This window comes from Anomaloglossus baeobatrachus, chromosome 10, assembly GCF_048569485.1.
Source record: "Anomaloglossus baeobatrachus isolate aAnoBae1 chromosome 10, aAnoBae1.hap1, whole genome shotgun sequence".
Taxonomy (NCBI): Eukaryota; Metazoa; Chordata; class Amphibia; order Anura; family Aromobatidae; genus Anomaloglossus; species Anomaloglossus baeobatrachus.
In genome coordinates, this window is record NC_134362.1 from 185675111 (window position 1) to 185696288 (window position 21178).

General features: G+C 46.8%; 2 protein-coding genes across 3 annotated transcripts in view; one reads left to right on the plus strand and one right to left on the minus strand.

The window, feature by feature from the left end:
- The window catches only part of CDH15 (cadherin 15), a 63201-nt gene extending 57016 nt beyond the window's left edge, over positions 1-6185 (plus strand). For both annotated transcript variants that reach the window (XM_075325942.1, XM_075325943.1), the window contains 3 exons: positions 2843-2979; positions 5238-5402; positions 5491-6185. In XM_075325942.1, coding sequence (XP_075182057.1) covers positions 2843-2979; positions 5238-5402; positions 5491-5691 — 503 coding nt within the window. In that variant the 3' untranslated portion in view covers positions 5692-6185. The remainder of the gene's footprint in view (positions 1-2842; positions 2980-5237; positions 5403-5490) is intronic.
- Positions 248-20453, minus strand: SLC22A31 (solute carrier family 22 member 31). The gene is given in 10 exon segments (XM_075325944.1): positions 248-6553; positions 9647-9758; positions 9843-10051; positions 10682-10790; positions 10928-11073; positions 11373-11476; positions 11478-11542; positions 13167-13321; positions 14151-14254; positions 20104-20453. Coding segments are annotated over 10 exon segments (1668 nt in total). The 5' UTR covers positions 20386-20453; the 3' UTR covers positions 248-6171.
- Between the last annotated feature and the right edge of the window lie 725 nt (positions 20454-21178).

Here is a 21178-nt window from a genome sequence, read left to right on the forward strand (position 1 = left end):
CTGAATAAACACGTCCTGCACACTTCACATTAAGCCAACACTAAATATAGAGCTGCAATAACTCTCTGCCCCCTCTCAAGTGACGTCAGGGTCTGGACGGGGGCCATTTTCATTCCATTACTATTGAAGTGTAAGGATTGATGAAGCTCAGTGTCAGGAGGCTGCATTTTCACCAGAAAGCCGATTGCATTTTCTCGGTGCATAAACAGAATTTCCCCAAACTCATAAGATACAAACACAGACAAAGTACGGCACAATCCATTTTATTTAATAATTTAAAGTGGTTCATTCAGGCTGCTGAGGATTATTATACATAGATGGGAATCCTTCATAACAAAAAAGATCATGTGTCCGCCTACATTAATAGGACACAATAAGTCATGTCGGATCAATACCAATCAGTATGATACGGTATATACGGCAGTGTCAGAAAGGAAGGGCGTCCTCCATTCGAAACAACACAGCACATTAACAAAGAAAAGTGAGGGCCAATTCCAAAATTTATGTTCATGACCCCAAAAAAACACTTATTGCTGTTACTGGACTATTTTAGTGCTGTGACTTTGTTGCGGAAAAATGGCCGAATCGTGTTGGGAGATGGAGCACACTTGTGACGCCTTGTTGTAGTAGTGCAGGTCATAGCGCAGCACCATAGGAATTCATTGGATACAAGGACACTTGTCTAAGGCCGGTCATGCACTTTAGTCAGCGGTTGGCCATTCATATTAGGCAGGCGATCGGCCATGCACATTAGACGGCGGTCGGGCCATGCCCAGTAGACGGCGGTCGGGCCATGCCCAGTAGACGGCGGTCGGGCCATGCCCAGTAGACGGCGGTCGGGCCATGCCCAGTAGACGGCGGTCGGGCCATGCCCAGTAGACGGCGGTCGGGCCATGCCCAGTAGACGGCGGTCGGGCCATGCCCAGTAGACTGCGGTCAGCCATGCACATTAGACGGCGGTCAGCCATGCACAGTAGACGACCGTCGGGCCATGCACAATAGGCGTCCGTCGGGCCTTGCACATGAGAAGTTGGTCGGCTCATGCAGTTTAGATGGCTGTCGGACGATGTGCCTGTGTTTATTATGAGAAAGCCACTGACTGACACGTTGGTCGGCGGCTAGTCTCACAACAATATGTTCAGCAGTCCGAAATTGGACATGTCCAATCATCATCTCTCCGGACCACAGACACATAGCGTGTCGGCCGATCCCGTCAATGTCAGCAGGTTCAGCAGACCGCCGTCTAATGTGTATGGGGGCCTTCAGTTGAGGCGTCCTCAGTCCCCCACCCCAATTATATGCATCTTTGTTCCGGCAGCAGAAAATCGGCTCCTCCTCTGGATGGAATCAAAGGAGCCGCCACGTTTACTGCCGTTGTGACGTTGCTTGTAGAATTATTTCTTTGTAAAATTAAAGTGCATTTATTTTTTTTTTAATTTTTAGCATTTCCTTCATTCAAGTCAATGGGAACTAATATAGTTATTAAAACACTGTATAATAGAAAACCTTCCCACCCCCCCACCCCCAACTATTGCCCCCCGTCACAAAGGGCACGGCCATAGCTGAGGTTTGGGGTTTTTTTCCCAAAAATGAATACTACCCTATAAACAAAAATATAAACTCACTAAAAACAAGTTAAAACAAAAAAAAAAACCAAACAAAAATAACAACTACTTTACATCCAGTTATCTGTATTGTAATGTGGAGTGGAACGTATAGAGAGGAATCTAGAATGGAAAAATGTGTGCGTCTTTCATGATAGAAAATACTGACGTGGCTTAAGCCGTGGATGACACAGCTCTGGGAATAGTGTCCAACCACCCTCCACATGTAAAACCTCATTTACTTCATTGCACGGATCCGTGCTTCAGATCCCACGAGTGAAAATCCGTGACAAATCCACAACAGACCTAATCAGTTATAGTGAGTTCAGCCAATTTCCTTATCAAAAATGTCTCCAGTTCACCCAAAAACAAAACATCTCAAGAAAGAAGTACCCTAATGGAGTTTTCCACCGCAGGGAAAATTTTCTGCAAGTATAGTATGCCAAGTGCCATCAGTGTGCAACATACTCACTGTTAGGATTGGACTTGGATTGCAGCTGTGAGTGGTCGTCATGTGGCTGCAAGTATGAGTGTTGCATAAATTGTGGTTACACGTTTCTTTCTCCTTTTCTCAGTGAGCATTGATGAGAATATTTATCATATGCTTGCAGTCACATGAAGGCGCTCAAAACAGAGCTGAATCCTAACATTGTGTCCATTGCCACTGTTAGGATTTGTCCAAGCCTGGAAAACCCCTTTAAAAATTTACAATACTTATTCAATAATTATAAGGGGATTTTCTGTAAAACTTTAAGTGTTCAAAAGTGAAACTTAGTAAATCACTTTAGGGAATTTTCCAATAAAGTAAATTACAAAAGGGCTTTATGTTTTAAAAATAGATAATTTAGTGTCCGGTACCAGACACCACATTAATCTTTCCCCACATGCTATTTTGCCATCAGCTCTGTGCTGTGACAGGCGCCTTGTGCCACATGGGACCTAACAATATCGGGTTTATTGGTGGAGCAAACATGGTGCACAATGGAAGGTTCTGCCCGGTCACAGTGACATTGAGGCTCTGGCCCTTGCACCTGGTCGCAGGAGACATTTCTGCAGCTCGTCCGTCAGTCGGGTTCACCTGTATAAGCCTCAAATTCCAAATGTACACGAGATCCAAGACCAAATAAGACTAATATATATATATATATATATATATATATATATATATATATATATATATATATATATATATATAATGCACAGATCTGTCTCATTAATACACACATTATTTGTTGCAGTCCTCGCTTTGCTGCTTCTCCTGTTTCGCTGCGCGGCAAGTGGCACAGCACAGAAGGGGTTACTGTCCGAGTCGGAGGACGACGTACGAGACAATATCTTCAATTACAATGAGCAAGGCGGTGGAGAAGAGGACCAGGTACCGGAGTGCATTTATAACATGTCAAAGGGAGTGTCAGCCCAAACTGAGAGTGCAAACTAAACACAGCTTGTAGGGGGTATAAGGAGCGCACATGCAGTGTCCGTAGAGATTAAAACACTAATGCTCGACATACACGCTAGGTGGCAGTCAGCCGAGCGATCATTCCTCCAACAGCCATCTCACCCATACACATGTCCTCTCGTTTGGTTAACTCTCCCATACACAGGTGCGCTCCTGTTTCCGACTCTCCCATACACAGGTGCGCTCCTGTTTCCGACTCTCCCATACACAGGAGCGCTCCTGTTTCCAGACTCTCCCATACACAGGGGCGCTCCTGTTTCCAGACTCTCCCATACACAGGGGCGCTCCTGTTTCCAGACTCTCCCATACACAGGCGCGCTCCTGTTTCCAGACTCTCCCATACACAGGCGCGCTCCTGTTTCCAGACTCTCCCATACACAGGCGCGCTCCTGTTTCCAGACTCTCCCATACACAGGCGCGCTCCTGTTTCCAGACTCTCCCATACACAGGCGCGCTCCTGTTTCCAGACTCTCCCATACACAGGCGCGCTCCTGTTTCCAGACTCTCCCATACACAGGCGCGCTCCTTTTTCCGACTCTCCCATACACAGGCGCGCTCTTGTTTCCGACTCTCCCATACACAGGCACGCTCCTGTTTCCAGACTCTCCCATACACAGGGGCGCTCCTGTTTCCGACTCTCCCATACACAGGCGCGCTCCTGTTTCCAGACTCTCCCATACACAGGCGCGCTCCTGTTTCCAGACTCTCCCATACACAGGCGCGCTCCTGTTTCCAGACTCTCCCATACACAGGCGCGCTCCTGTTTCCAGACTCTCCCATACACAGGCGCGCTCCTTTTTCCGACTCTCCCATACACAGGCGCGCTCCTGTTTCCGACTCTCCCATACACAGGCGCGCTGCTTTTTCAGACTCTCCCATACACAGGCGCGCTGCTTTTTCAGACTCTCCCATACACAGGCGCGCTGCTTTTTCAGACTCTCCCATACACAGGCGCGCTGCTTTTTCAGACTCTCCCATACACAGGCGCGCTGCTTTTTCAGACTCTCCCATACACAGGCGCGCTGCTTTTTCAGACTCTCCCATCCACAGGCGTGCTAGTTTGACAGTCATCTCAGTTGATTCTCACATACACAGGAATGGACTTTCAGCCGAGTGCACCAGTGGTCTCTATGAGAAAGCGGTCCACTGACACAGCAGATGGTGGCTTATCTGAGGGGAGACAAAGATTGATCCTACATGTCAGATTTCGGACTGCCAACATCTTACCTGGCCATCATTTGGCTGGTCCCCCCATGCATATTGACAGTTAGCCGAACCCCTTGATAGCATTCAGCTTAAGACCCAGATTCATCAAAATATTTATATTTTGGCATAAAACGCTTTTGAAAAGTCACAAAACTTTTGACGTTTTTGGCAACTCTGCTAATATGGGCAGAGCTGGGGCAATGCGCCCCCTCCTCCCAGCACATTCATTAATAGTGGCAGTATTTTTATACCATAAATGTTACTCCAGTCACTGACTGGAGTAGTGTTTCTGGTAAGGCACAAGGAGACGCATGCCCCTGAGAAGGATGCTAATTAAGGGGCTCAGTACACCAGTCTGCTCACTATTTTTGCATGTCCACCTTCTTCACTGGTGATGATATCCACTCCAGGCAACTCGCTGCTGTCAATCACCAGTGAAGGAGACGGGCATGCAAAAATAGTGAGCAGGCTGGTGGCCTGTTACCATTTCAGTAGCTTGGTTGATTAGTCCCAGAGGTCGGATGCCCGCAGCTTCATCCCTGACGTGTGGACATATGGAGGGACCTGTTATTATATGAGAGCCGTGCAGAGAGAAGCTGCTGGGGTCCGGTCTTCAGGAGGAATTACCCAAATGGCGATATAATGTATGCTTTCCTCTAAATCACTGCAGCTTTTCAGCGTCACAGACCTGGCTTTAGTGTCTCAATCGCTGACTCTAGTATGCCGAAACGGACGTTGCAAATCGCATATCCACCTACACAGGGATGGGCTTAGTTCACACTTTTAGTTTGAAGGTGATAGACTTTTCTATGTAACTATTCCTCTACAAATAGCGTCACCCTCTTGTCTAGGAGCCTGAACTATAATGCCTGTAACAAGAACACCGCTGTTTTGGCAAAAAAATGTCCTACCCTCCTACCACCATCAGGTGCAGAAGAATCTAACAATACTTTATACCGATCACACAGGATGCCTATGATATGAACCGTCTCAGAAATCCGGCCATGCCAGTGCCGCCATCACCTTGCTTCAAGCCTCCGATCCGGAGAGACGCTCCGTACAGTCAGACGCTTCCCCGCTATCCCCGGAGACCCTCGGACCGACCTTCTGACATTGCAGACTTTATACAAGATGTGAGTCCTTGGGTTTTATCATCGTTTCTTTGTTCTGGTGCCTTTGTATTTATGGGGGGTAACCAACGTTTCTTATGTCTTCTTGTAGGGATTGCAGACTGCAGATTCGGACCCCAGTGTTCCCCCGTATGACACCGCACTGATATACGATTATGAAGGAGAGGGGTCGGTAGCTGGGACCTTGAGCTCCATCTTCTCTAGCGAAGACGACAGTGACCAAGATTATGACCATTTGCAGGAGTGGGGTCCACGCTTCCGCCGGCTGGCAGACATGTATGGCAACCCGTGACTATGATGAGGACTCTCCATGAAGAGACTATAAATCCTCTGTCTTATTCTTCAGCTGGACGTGCTACACAAGTGTGAGGACCAGTAATGTCTTATTTCTTGGAGACAGAGGCAGATGACCTATCCACGTGTTTATGTAAGACGGAACGGCAAGAGAGCGGGACCAGGAGGAGTGATCGGCTACGGCTAGAAAGTTTGGTAAAGTGAGAGGGTCCTGGGTCTGGGGGCCGAAAAATGAGAGAACTGTTAACGCTGAGGACTAATACACAATGGAGAGTCACTGTTTGGCCGGACGTTGTTACCCCTCGCTGGAAACGGGTTGGTGGTTGTTACATTTTGGGAAACTTCCTGATAATTCCACATTTTATACATGTAATAAAATTCATCTTTGTGGCAGTTATCGGCCGTGGCCAGAGCTCTGTGAGAAGGAATGATTCGTGGCGCCTCTATCAGGTAGAAGGTACGCGCCACTTACTGGAGTCTAATCGTTGGTCAGAGCTTTGTTCTCTTGCCCATTTTTAGACTTCGTTCTAATCATTTTCTTGGTGGCGCTGGCGAGCCGGGCATAGTTATCCGGGTTGTAGTCGGCACGGGGCTTGTCATGGGAAAGCAGCGGCACCGCATCCTGAGTGGCTTGTAAGAGGAGCGGAGGACGGCGCAGGCAGTCGCCTTGCCTCAGCGTGTCCGGGAGACCTTTCCTTTTGGTTTCTGGCAGTAGGAGAAGACTCAGGACCGATAAGATGCAAAAGGAGGATAAGACAACGTGGTGCAAGAAGTAACCGGATCTCTGCTGAAGGGCGATGATTGGAAGAGAAGCGCGGCCCAACATACTGAGCCCCAAAATAACGCCCAGGCCAGAACCTCTGGAGGGAAGATGGAAAAGTGGTCAATATACATCCTGTAAGCCAGTGGTATAAAATATACACAACATGAAAGCTCCTGGCCATAGAAAGCAGTACTGTGCAAGGTATAGATCATACATAGGTCGAAAAAAGGACATTTATGTGATGTGAACAGAGCCTTATCCTACACAACCTAAGGGCACCAGGAGGTCAATGGGGAGATTTATCAAGCTACATGTACCAGAAACTGGGATTTAAATCATATTTAAAATACATTTTAGACACTCTGACAAAAGGGCAGGATTTCCTTTTACAGCTGAGCAGCACAGGATAAATATAAGCCATGCTGTACAACTTTCAAAAGGGAACTTGTCATATGATGCCAAAATTTGGGCGCAAATTTCTGGCCCAAAGTAAACTAAGCAATGTAAACTTTGATAAATGTGGTGCAATTTTAGACTAATTAGCCAAACAGCATTCAAGGGAATCTGTCACCAGGTTTTTACTGCCCCCATCTGAGAGCAGCATAATTTAGAGACAGATCCTGATCCCAGCGATGTGTCACTTACTGAGCTGCTTGATGCAGTTTTAATACAATCCCTGTTTTCGCTGCTGCAGATCTAGCAGTTATACAGAGCTCATGAATATGCTGGACTACCTGCAGCAGGCCAAGTAGTCCTGTGATAAAATCACTGTATAATCAGCAGGCGATTATCATCAAAACTACACTAAGCAGCCCAGTAGGTAACATCACTATAATCAGGATCTCTGCCCTTACATTATGCTGCTCTCAGATTAGGTAGCAAAAACCTGGTGACAGAATCCCTTTAAAGCAATGTGAAGTTAAAAATAAAAAAATACATTTTTACTTCTCCTCCCCACACACACAAAAATATTGTTTAGCCCCATTTTTTTTTCAGTTTCACAAAGGTAACCAGAGAAATTGCTCAACAAATTGTATGATGCATTTTTTACTGAGTACACAGATAACCCATGTGTGGTGGAAAACTACTGTTTGGGTGCACGGCAGGGCTTGACAAGAAGGAATCAGATTTAGTTGGAATGGTTTGCAGGTGTCATGTCACATTGGCAGAGCCCATAAAGTGCTGGAACAGCATAACTCCCTCACAAGTGACCCCAGTTTGCAAAAATGCATCCCTTTATGAAATCATCCAGGGGTCCAGTGAGCAGGGGTGTCACTGAATTTTATACTATTGGGCAGTGAAGAAAAAAAAATAATTCAATTTATACTACTACAACATTGTATCAGCCCCAGATTTCAAATTTCCACAAGATGAATATTTAAAACAGGCCCCATAAGGTGTCACACAATTTCTCCTGAACGTAGCAATACCCCACATGTGACTGTCCAGTACCTATTTAGCCGCACCGCAGGGCTCGGGAGGGAAGGAGCGCCATTTGAATTTTGCAGCACAAATTTTCCTAGAATAGTTTGCAGAGCCCCTAAGTGCTAGAAGAGCAGAAACCCCCTCAAGTGACCACATTTTGGAAATTACACTCCTCTGGAAACTCATCTATAGGTGTAGTGACAATTTTGTCTCTACGCTGAGCACTTTCACCGGGATTTCCATCTACATCTCCGAAATACGTGATTCAGATAAAGCTCTTGACGGACCAATTCATTAATGAGGCAGTAGAGTTACTTCGGACTCCATTTGGCCGCTGTTCAGGGATGTCCCGCACAAAACTTGTTGACAGCACTTTTGTGCATGCCTAAAAAGCAGGGTTAGAGATGGACACCGCCAAACCACAGGCCAGACGGGACGTGAAATGGACTCCCTCTGATTCATTTAAGTAAATTTTCCATTGGTAATTTTGTCTGAATCACATTTATCAAAGATTTACATATAATCCCCTGTGTAAGTGTTCAGCGTAGAGCGCAGGATAAATGTGAGCAGCGCTGTACAGCGATCTTTTGGGAGGCAGATTAAAAAAACAAACCGCAGATCAAGAATTGGCTTTGCTATTTTTATGCCGTTCGCCTTGTGGATAAGGGATTAGGCGGCTTTATTCCTCAGGTCAGTATGATTACAGCAATACCATATTTACAGATTTTTTTTAAGTTTGGCTACTATCAGACAAAAAACACATTTTACAAAATAAAGGAATTTTTTAAAGTCTATAGTTTTTTTTGTTTGTTTTTTTATTTCTATGCCGACAGTCACATGAGGGCTTGCTTTTTGCAGGATGAGTTGGAGTTTTTATTGGTACCATTATGGGTCACATAATATTTTTTTGATCGCTTTCTATTCTGCTTTTTGTGAGGCAGAATCAAAAAAACAGCAACTGAAGATTTTTTTTTTCTACGAGGTTCACTGTGTCATATAAATGATTATACATCTTCTTATGGAAAAGCAAAAGTAGATCTATGTATTTTGTATATTTAAAAAAAAAACAAAAAAACTTTTTAATTAGTCCCTATCTGGGACATTAACTTTTATTACTCTGATCGCTGCTATAATGTATCGCAATGCACAAGTATTGAAATGGATTATACCAGTCAGTGTTACACTGACAGAACATCTGTTAGACTATGCAGGTAGCATGGTCTAACAGGCCATCATAACCTGGCAGACCAGGAGGTGGTCATTTGACCTCAGGTTGCAGGCCCTGGTGATCATGTTGCGTGGGTCCCAATCGGGTAGGAAAGGGAGCGCACTCCCTCTCTCAACCCCCTAAATGTGGTGATCGTTATTGATATTGATTTAACAGCTAAGGGTGGCGCAAGCACCAGCCTTGGCTGTGACCATCACTTAAGCCGAGCTCCCGGACCACATGATTGCCATGACGTAAGTTTACTTTTGCGGGGACCCCTTCCCCAACAGTAATGTAAACTTACGTCATTTGTCAAATGGGTAGAAGACAGTGATATCTAGATCACATGCACTTTTTTTTCCCTATGGAGCCATGTGTCCATTCTGTTAAACTCTGGGCATGCCCTTTTCTGATCAGAATTGGCCATGCAACATATAAGGATCAGTTAAAAAATAAAGGCACACGGTTATCTGAATATGGCCTAATGGAAGTGTTGTGACCCCCACCTCCTACTTGCTGCAGATCATATACAGTCCCAGGTGAGATTGGTGTACTTACCTGATTACTGTTGGCAACACCTCACTGGCGTAGAAGATACTCAGCATCACTACTGCGTGAGCAGAGAGGGACCCCAGCACGGAGATGGCTATGGAGACTGCTGTAAAGAGGTCTGGATGGGAGAGATAGAAGTCCATCATTACTGAAAAGTATAGGGGGCAGGATATAGGAGCGCCGGCGATGGTGGGCATCTTACACTGTGTAAGGGCCAGGAGCAGCAGGGAGCAGAATCCGGTCAGGATGGTGCACAGGAGCAGGACTGTGCGACGACCCCAGTGGTTCACAGTGATGCAGAGGAAAATACAAGCAAGGAGTTCACTACCAGCCTGGAGAAAATAAGGAAAAGAGCCACCGAGAGTCATGAGGTTCCGAGCAAAGCACGGTCTGATGCCACAGCCGATGAACCTGCGGGAGGGGCAGAAGATACGGGACTGAATACTGACATCAAATTCATTACTTACACAGGGAAAAAGATTTTCCTACTTGGACCATGAATGTTGGTCCCAAAATCATAAGCCGATGAAGCTATGGAGTTTGGATGAAAAGACCTGCAGCCAGTACCGTATCAGTGCCGGCATCTAGTACCTGTAGTTACACTCTTGTACATTTTAGTTGAATGTTGATTTAATATTGATTCTATAAAACAAAAATTGTAAAGTATTACCAAGCCACCACCATGCTTTACTGTAGATATTACTGAGCCACCATGATGTTTCACTATAGGCATCATCGAGCCACCACCATGATTCACTGTAGGTATCACCGAACTACCGTTTCTGTAAAGAGAAACTGTGGCACACAAGAACTGGAGAACAGACCCAAAAGCATACACCAATAAGGCTATGGAGTTTGGATGAAAAGACCAGCAGCCATTAAAGACACAGCCGTACCGTATCAGTGCCGGCATCTAGTACCAGGGTTCCTATAGTTACACTCGTACATTTTGGTTGATCGAGGACTTAATATTGATTCTATAGCAAAAAAAATTACTGTAAAGAGAAACCGTGACTTACAAAGATTAGAGACCAGACTTACGTAGTAAACCCGAGGATCAACGCGTTTCGCCAAATAAGCCGTGTCCTGAACACACTGCAGAAGCTGTAATATCGAGGACGAGGGAAACCCTCCCAGAGGGAATCTATTTCTGTAAGGGAGAGAATGACACAAATGCACTCAGTAAAGAAAAATTAGTAGTTTTCAGCAAGTCTGGGTGAGAAGCCGGTCTCTGTGGAGTCATTTCTGGATCTTATTAAATGCTAAAATCGTATTTGAGCCGCTCACCTGTGAATAGAGTCTCCCGGCCGGCAAAATCCTCTCCGGTGTCAATTCCATTTGCCCTGGAGAAGACGCAGAGTTCGGCTTTGCATCGATTTAACTGCTGTGTTGCCAGAAGCCAGCGGGGGGATTCAGGGAAGAGTAAATGGCAGCTACATATAGGGGGAGATGCGATCAATACGGGAAACAATGAAGCACAGAATACAAGTCACATCAGGGTATCCGTCTGATGCCCTGAGAAATGAGATTTGGATGGAACCCATCATCATTACAATAAGACAGATGGAATCTTTTGTTTCGGTGGCATCAATATTTTTAGACCAGGCGGAATACAAAGTGACTGTGTGACTAATTTTAATAATGGCTCCTCGGGGGTGGTCCCATCTCAATCCAATTTTTCAGGGCAATAAATGGAAGGCCTGATTGAGCCACAGACATTGCAGTCACTTACCACCAATATCCAGACAGTAACAGTAATGCTCCCATTATTGCCCCTTGTAAGATCTTCCAGTCGGCGCACAGCACGGCCATCCCCGGCAGGAGCAGTTCACCGCCCCAACCAGAAAAATCCTCCAATCATTGTAATCATGAGCCGGAGACCAGGGGGGCAAAGCTCTAACCCTGAGGGGGCCAAAAAAAAAGTCTTTATTATTAGCGAAAAAAAAAAAGTATAATAGTCAGAGCAGATAAAAGTGTAGGGGAGCGTTCATGGTGCCTACCTGAGAGGCTGCGACATCCGGGAAAGCAGAATAATGAGAAAGTAGAAAGTGACAGGACAGTCAGTCTCCTCCTAGGTGTTTATCGATTCCTAAGTCATAACTGGTTCCTATAAACTGTCCCTACATGAGAACGCAACGGCAGATTTCGTGCGATGTGCCTTCCTTCAGATTTGGCTGGTTTTACCCGACCCGACGAGTTCTGCGCTTATTTACACTGGTATTTATCGGCAAACATCTGTGCAGAGATGGGGGCTGTGGTTTCAGCGACTGCGGTAATTTCTATTTACATCAAGACATTGAGTCACAACAGGCTCCCAATGAGAGGTTTTCTATGGTCCCGGGGAGGCTCATGGGTGGGTTAATATATAGCTTCACTCAGGAAGCCTCAAGGTACTCGCTTATGAATTAAAACTGGAAAAATAACATCACACGCACAGGGGAAGGTCCACAATGCCCTCACAGGCCGCCAAAAACTAAGCTCCAAAGTGCCACCACCTAAACAAACAGGATCTCATATCTCAGCTTCCCGGATAAGAGCCACAAAGACGCACTGCTGCCTAAAATATTGTATTTTCCTTCTTGAAGGCACCAGGAGGGATCTGCCATGCTGACAATCTGGCCCAAAAATTGGTCTAAATTGTCCAACAAGTGCTCCACAGAGTTATTCGTGATGGGGGAGAATATAAATATATGGTTTTCATGCATTTTAATACTCGCCTAGAAAGAGACTAGCTCCTATCCTACCATTTGGGATTCGCGCGGCATCTCGGCGCAGAGCCCGCGCGGCATCTCGGCGCAGAGCCCGCGCGGCATCTCGGCGCAGAGCCCGCGCGGCATCTCGGCGCAGAGCCCGCGCGGCATCTCGGCGCAGAGCCCGCGCGGCATCTCGGCGCAGAGCCCGCGCGGCATCTCGGCGCAGAGCCCGCGCGGCATCTCGGCGCAGAGCCCGCGCGGCATCTCGGCGCAGAGCCCGCGCGGCATCTCGGCGCATCAGATTCGGCACAAGTTTTATGCCAATTTTGTGGACAATTTCACCCTATATTTTGCAAAAGTGAAGACTTCAATGACTTCTGCACACAGAATTGATGAGCTGCAGTTTTTAAATAACACAGATCCATTTTTGTCCAGAAAATTCTTAAAAACATTTGTAGAGACCTCATTGCATTAGCTGGGACTGCACTACGTTGCGGTTTTTCTGCATCGAGTTAGGTTGAGTTTATACGTCCAATAATCATCAAATCGGACAAAAATATCCCTTGTGCACAACCTTTTTGTTACCAACTGGATCCATTCTAATAGATGATTACTGGACATGTGAACAGCGCCTTACACTGACGTGTACTTGGTGGAGACGCCGTCCCCTCACCCCCCTCCTCGCTACTTCACATTTCGGTCACAAAGTTCCAGCAAACACAGAAACCACCCAAAGCAAATACCAGGAGACAACATGAGGAGGGGCAGAGACGTGGGACGTCTGGCGGAGACATTATTATTATCCCTCCCAGCAGCAGGAATACTGCACTCACTTGCAATGTAGAAGGACAGAAAGATTCCAGCTAGGGCCGCTCCGAAGACTATCCTGATGGCCAGAAAGCTGAGGAACCCAGGACAGAAGCACAGGGCCAGCCCGAGCGGCAGCGCCACCACCAGGGCACTGATGAAAGCATTGCGTCGTCCGAACCTGGAATACACAGGCAGATGTGAGGAGCAATGATCAGACAGTGAATGATAGAAGACACTGATGACCTCCATGCACTTTGCTAAACACATGAGCCACCATTATCCTGCCGGTGGGAACAGACTATACCCTCTGCTGTCTTGTAGCTGATATTTAAGCAAGTCCTTAAATTAATATGGGCTAGCGAGGCACAGGCCGGGCGAGGATCCCTGGGAAGCCATGCAGACAAGCATTCCTCTAGGTGAGAGAAAGCCGGCTCACTACTGCCACCTACTGGAGGCGACCACCCTACAGGTTAATGTCCGCCTTTAGGACTAGTCTTATGTGCTATGGTCGGGGACTATGTGACGGCAGAGCTGATGCCGCCTCCAGGACTAGTCTTATGGTCGGACATTATGTGACGGCTGAGCTGATGCTGCCTCTAGGACTAGTCTTATGGTCGGGCATTATGTGACGTCTGAGCTGATGCCGTCTCTAGGACTAGTCTTATGTGCTACGGTCGATTATTTTGTGAAGGCAGAGCTGTTGCTGCCTCCAGGACTAGTCTTATGTGCTATGGTCGATTATTTTGTGACGGCAGAGCTGTTGCTGCCTCCAGGACTAGTCTTATGTGCTATGGTTGGGGACTATGTGTGGGCTGAGCTGATGCCGCCTCCAGGACTAGTCTTATGTGCAATGGGTGGGGACTATGTGTGGGCTGAGCTGATGCCGCCTCTAGGACTAGTCTTATGGTCAGGTAGGTCATTTCCATGCTGTGTGGGCTATAATCATGAGATGAGCTCCCCCCGACCCCCCGGGTGGCGCAGATCAGACCCTTTGCTTCATATCTTACCTGTCACATACATATCCGAATATGATGTAACCCCATAACCAGCCGATCAGATAACAGATCTGCTCCAGCGGCACCTTCCACCCATTCTCGCAAACGAGGTCCCACTAATAAGAGAAGAAATCACCGAATCATTAAGTATTTACACCGGAATCTCTCACCTCGGTGGGATCAGGAGGAGCAAACCTGTCAATCACGACCCCCGATACAAAAGAATACACATAACATGGCGCGTACATTAATAACGGAACACCACGGGCAGATCTGTGCTACAATGTACCTTAAGCAGTGGTGGATTAGATACTGTACCACGGTTTGGGTGCAGCTGGCACCACACAGGTATCACGCTCTCAGCATAATTCTGGAACTTGTGGTGCTGCCCGACCATTCATGCTCCAAAATTACCAACTCTGTGACATTATACACCCTTATTTTACCAGCAGTGCCCACGTTTTGGGGTATAGTTATACCCACTGTGTATTTATAATATGACAGTATCTGGCCAATGATCATGGACTGCTCGAAGCACTATTTTGGGCCATGATGCCCATGCGTCTTCCTCCAATGGGCACGTGCCCAATATTAAGCCCTTATCTGAGACGTTAAGTTGTCAGAACGGCCTTATTCACCAGTTTCCCGTCATCCATCATGGCCCCCCGTCGCGTCCTTCCATTGATTTTCTGACAAGAATTCTGCAGCATTAAGATGACTCCCCGCTGAGATCTGACGTCCATCTCGGCCGTTCCTGGCATTTAGCCGCATTCCTGAAACGTTGCACATCTAGTACAGAAGCGTCGGCTTTTTAAGGTAATTTCCACGAATTGTGAGCCTGTGATGCCAGGGACAACACAGCACTGCGTCTGCCGGAATGAAGTGTTCAGGAATCGAAGGGAATTGTGGTCCCGAGAGGACCCCGCACAGCTCAGGATGATGGGGGGGGCGCAATTTGAGTTGTCCACAAGTGTCCGGCGCCCATATACCCACCACTCTGGGGTTACACCTCTAATGCTGTACTTGCAGACGGCCTCGATTTTCCCCCAGGCAGTAAGACCTGTCAAGGTGCCACAAAACACGTGGCTGGTATGTCCACACCTCACCGCCCCAGGGCTCCGAAGTCTCAGGAACGAAGAAAAAAGCAGAAGACGACGGGAAGAAAAATACAAGAAAAACAAATAATAGCTGCACTCACATACTATTCAGGAATTGCAATATGAGCCCCCTATTATTACCCCTTATATACAGCGTGGAGCACAGAGCCCCCTATTATTACCCCTTATATACAGCGTGGAGCACAGAGCCCCCTATTATTACCCCTTATATACAGCGTGGAGCACACAGCCCCCTATTATTACCCCTTATATACAGCATGGAGCACAGAGCCCCCTATTATTACCCCTTATATACAGCGTGGAGCACACAGCCCCCTATTACCCCTTATATACAGCATGGAGCACAGAGCCCCCTATTATTACCCCTTATATACAGCATGGAGCACAGAGCCCCCTATTATTACCCCTTATATACAGCGTGGAGCACACAGCCCCCTATTATTACCCCTTATATACAGCATGGAGCACAGAGCCCCCTATTATTACCCCTTATATACAGCGTGGAGCACACAGCCCCCTATTACCCCTTATATACAGCATGGAGCACAGAGCCCCCTATTATTACCCCTTATATACAGCATGGAGCACAGAGCCCCCTATTATTACCCCTTATATACAGCGTGGAGCACACAGCCCCCTATTATTACCCCTTATATACAGCATGGAGCACAGAGCCCCCTATTATTACCCCTTATATACAGCGTGGAGCACAGAGCCCCCTATTATTACCCCTTATATACAGCGTGGAGCACACAGCCCCCTATTATTACCCCTTATATACAGCGTGGAGCACAGAGCCCCCTATTATTACCCCTTATATACAGCGTGGAGCACAGAGCCCCCTATTATTACCCCTTATATACAGCGTGGAGCACAGAGCCCCCTATTATTACCCCTTATATACAGCGTGGAGCACACAGCCCCCTATTATTACCCCTTATATACAGCATGGAGCACAGAGCCCCCTATTATTACCCCCTATATACAGCGTGGAGCACAGAGCCCCCTATTATTACCCCTTATATACAGCGTGCAGTACACAGCCCCCTATTATTACCCCTTATATACAGCATGGAGCACAGAGCCCCCTATTATTACCCCTTATATACAGCGTGGAGCACAGAGCCCCCTATTATTACCCCTTATATACAGCGTGGAGCACACAGCCCCCTATTATTATCACCCCTAATATACAGCATGGAGCACAGAGCCCCCTATTATTACCCCTTATATACAGCGTGGAGCGCAGAGCCCTCTATTATTTCCCCTTATATACAGCGTGCAGTACACAGCCCCCTATTAGTACCCCTTATATACAGCGTGGAGCACACAGCCCCCTATTATTACCCCTTATATACAGCGTGGAGCACACAGCCCCCTATTATTATCCCTTATATACAGCGTGCAGTACACAGCCCCCTATTAGTACCCCTTATATACAGTGTCGAGCACAGACCCCCTATTAATACCCCTTTATATACAGCGTGGAGCACAGAGCCCCCTATTAATACCCCTTTATATACAGCGTGGAGCGAAGAGCCCCCTATTATTACCCCTTATATACAGCGTGGAGCAAAGAGTCCCCTATTATTACCCCTTATATACAGCATGGAGCACAAAGCCCCCTATTATTACCCCTTATATACAGCGTGGAGCACAGAGCCCCCTATTATTACCCCTTATATACAGCGTGCAGCACAGAGCCCCCTATTAGTACCCCTTATATACAGCGTGGAGCACAGAGCCCCCTATTAATACCCCTTATATACAGCATGGAGCACAGAGCCCCCTATTATTACCCCTTATATACAGCATGGAGCACAGAGCCCCCTATTATTTCCCCTTATATACAGCGTGGAGCACAGAGCCCCCTATTATTACCCCTTATATACAGCGTGGAGCACACAGCCCCCTATTATTACCCCTTATATACAGCATGGAGCACAGAGCCCCCTATTATTACCCCTTATATACAGCGTGGAGCACAGAGCCCCCTATTATTACCCCTTATATACAGCGTGGAGCACAGAGCCCCCTATTACCCCTTATATACAGCGTGGAGCACACAGCCCCCTATTATTACCCCTTATATACAGCGTGGAGCACAGAGCCCCCTATTATTACCCCTTATATACAGCGTGGAGCACACAGCCCCCTATTATTACCCCTTATATACACAGCATGGAGCACAGAGCCCCCTATTATTACCCCTTTATATACAGCGTGGAGCACAGAGCCCCCTATTAATACCCCTTTATATACAGCGTGGAGCAAAGAGCCCCCTATTATTACCCCTTATATACAGCGTGGAGCACAGAGCCCCCTATTATTACCCCTTATATACAGCGTGGAGCACAGAGCCCCCTATTATTACCCCTTATATACAGCGTGGAGCACAGAGCCCCCTATTATTACCCCTTATATACAGCATGGAGCACAGAGCCCCCTATTATCACCCCTTATATACAGCGTGGAGCACACAGCCCCCTATTATTACCCCTTATATACAGCGTGGAGCACAGAGCCCCCTATTATTACCCCTTATATACAGCGTGGAGTACAGAGCCCCCTATTATTACCCCTTATATACAGCATGGAGCACAGAGCCCCCTATTATCACCCCTTATATACTGCGTGGAGCACAGTGCCCCCTATTATTATTACCCCTTATATACAGCGCGGAGCACAGAGCCCCCTATTATTATTACCCCTTATATACAGCGTGGAGCACAGAGCCCCCTATTACCCAAATTTTAATTGGACAATTAAGTCTATGGGTCCATGATAAAAATTGGACGTCTAAATGAGCACTTATGAGCCTCCATTCCCTTTTTCTCATTTGTCAGTTTGTATTTTTTGTTCCCTAAACAATTAAAATCATTCTGGAAACCATCAGCAAGCAGGTTATGTATTGCAGATAAGAACAAGGACAGGACTGCACAGCAGTTTGCTTTGCACTTTAGTCACCATTCCCCATACACTCGTAGAGCTTCGCTAGGGTGCTTGTTCCCACTGGGGAGAGGGGAGTAAATTGTGGGCTGAAAACTCATCCACAGAGACCAAAAGGATCGGACACAAGAAAATCCAAGTTCCTGACGCTTCAATCCCTCCCAACATTTTTCACTGAGGCGGGGTCCGGACACCCCCGTAACAATTAGCTGCCAACTGGTCCCATTTGGAGCACTCAGCTGGAACTGGTCTAATGTGTATTTGACCTTCTTTTCCATAGAGAGGTGTTATCAGTCATTGTACAGGAGGAGGAGGTGAGCTGTGACATAACCTATAGTGAATGATGGAACTTGTTTTCTTTTCTGTATATATGTGTTATAGATAAGTCATTGTCTAGAAAGGGGAGGAGGTGAGCTGTGATCACCTATTGTAAATGTTAGATCCTGTGTTATCAACTGTATACAGCGGTGTTATCAGTCATTGCACAAGAGGAGGTGAGCTGTGACATCATATTGTGAATGGTAGATCCGGTGTTATCTACTGTATATACAGGTATCAGTCATTGTACAGGAGGAGGAGGTGAGCTGTGACATCATATTGTGAATGGTAGATCCTGTGATATCTACTGTATATACAGGTAGCAGTGATTGTACAGGAGGAGGAGGTGAGCTGTGACCACCTATTGTGAATGGTGGATCCTGTGTTATCTATTGTATACAGCGGTGTTATCAGTCATTGTACAGGAGGAGGAGGTGAGCTGTGACTACGTATTGTGAATGGTGGATCCTGTGTTATCTATTGTATACAGCGGTGTTATCAGTCATTGTACAGGAGGAGGAGGTGAGCTGTGACTACGTATTGTGAATGGTGGATCCTGTGTTATCTATTGTATACAGCGATGTTATCAGTCATTGTACAGGAGGAGGAGGTGAGCTGTGACATTATATATTGTGAATGGTAGATCCTGTGATATCTACTGTATATACAGGTATCAGTGATTGTACAGGAGGAGGTGGTAAGCTGTGACATCACCTATTATGAATGGTGGCTCCTGTATTATCTACTGTATACAGTGGTGTTATCAGTCATTGTACAGGAGGAGGTGGTGAGCTGTGACATCACCTATTGTGAATGTTTTTTGTGTGTAGCAAAATCTATGATTTTCTCTTTTAGGGCCCTTATGTGTCTTACAGGGGCCAATGGGTTAATATGACCGCCAGATGGGCAGCATACTGAAATGTGTTATTCAGAATAAAGCTCCATGTTGGTATAATATTCTATTTAGGCTGAAGTTTTTATATTCCTTCAAATGTTTTTATTTTAGTAGAATCTATATCTTGATAGAATTTAAGACCTTTTTAAAATTCACATTCACCTTCCCTCATGTTCCCTATTCTCCCCATGTTCCCTATTGTCCCCATGTTCCCTATTGTTCCCATGTTCCCTATTGTTCCCATGTTTCCTGTATTATCTCTTAAAATTTAAAAAAAAAAATAAAAACAATTTTGGATAAAAATGAGTCAGAAATTCTTGATAAAAATTGAAGAAAAAAAAAGAAAAAAAGAAATAGGAGGCGCAAAAGATAATAGATCCATCAACAGCTAAAAAATAATATATTAACAGAAAATAAGCAAAATAGTCAATAACTTCTATGGAAAACGCCGGATTTTAGTGATTATTCGGTAAAGTGTTTCCATTATGGGTGAGGAGGATGGCGTCATATGGTCAGGGGGCACATGTTGCAGGATTTGGGGGTGCTGTAGTTTTGAACCCTTCAATGGTGGAAAATTAATAACGTTCCATGATGGAATCAAAATTGCAACAAAGTATTTTTCTTTTTAAAGAGACAGTACATAAAAAACGAGGACTCATTAGTGATGGTGCTCTGCCCTGCTCACCTGGGAGATGATGGTGCTCTGCAGCCAGCTCTGAGTCTGGGGTCTCCAGCCCCCGGGGCAGCTGCTGTCATTGCGGAGGGTGGCCCCCGGGCTGCTGCTGCTGCTGTTGTCCCCCCCGCAGGGGCCCCCCTGGCACTGGTATTCCGGGGCGCCGGTGTACAGGACGTCCGAGTAGAAGCCCAGCGACACAAACACATTGGGCAGCCAGGAGGCGGCGGCCACCAGCCGGGTGTAGCGACCGAAGCCGCCCGCCAAGGGCCACACTTTCCCGTCAAAGTCCATGTGAGTCCGGGAAGCGGGGACTGGAAAAAGCCGAAGAAGGAGGCGGAGAAGCTGCGGCTCCGGGAGTCTGCGGCTGACTGGCAGGAGCCGGGCGGCGCCACGTCCTCTAGTGATGCACCAGCAGCCAATCACAGCGCAGCTCTCACCCTCAGACCTGCGCGCTACACATGAAAACTGCAATCTGATTGGTAGTGATACACCAGCAGCCAATCATCGCACAGCTCTCACCCTCAGACCTGCGCGCTACACATGAAAACTGCAATCTGATTGGTAGTGATACACCTGCAGCCAATCACAGCGGAGCTCTCAGCCTCAGACCTGCGCGCTACACATGAAAACTACAATCTGATTAGTAGTGATAGTACACCAGCAGCCAATCATCGCACAGCTCTCACCCTCAGACCCGCGCGCTACACATGAAAACTGCAATCTGATTGGTAGTGATACACCTGCAGCCAATCACAGCGGAGCTCTCAGCCTCAGACCTGCGCGCTACACATGAAAACTACAATCTGATTGGTAGTGATAGTACACCAGCAGCCAATCATCGCACAGCTCTCACCCTCAGACTTGCTCGCGACACATGAAAGCTGCAATCTGATTGGTTGTTACTGACCTCTGTGCAAGTGTAGGGCTACGATAAAAAGTCACCAATTACCCAGAGCTCTATAATGGGGAAGATCACACAGGAAAGTTAGTTATAGACTATTACACCAGATAGCGCCCTGGCCTAAGGGTTATCATAGAGCTCTGTGTGCCAGGTGCCCCGGCCTAAGGGTAGGCCCTCATTGTC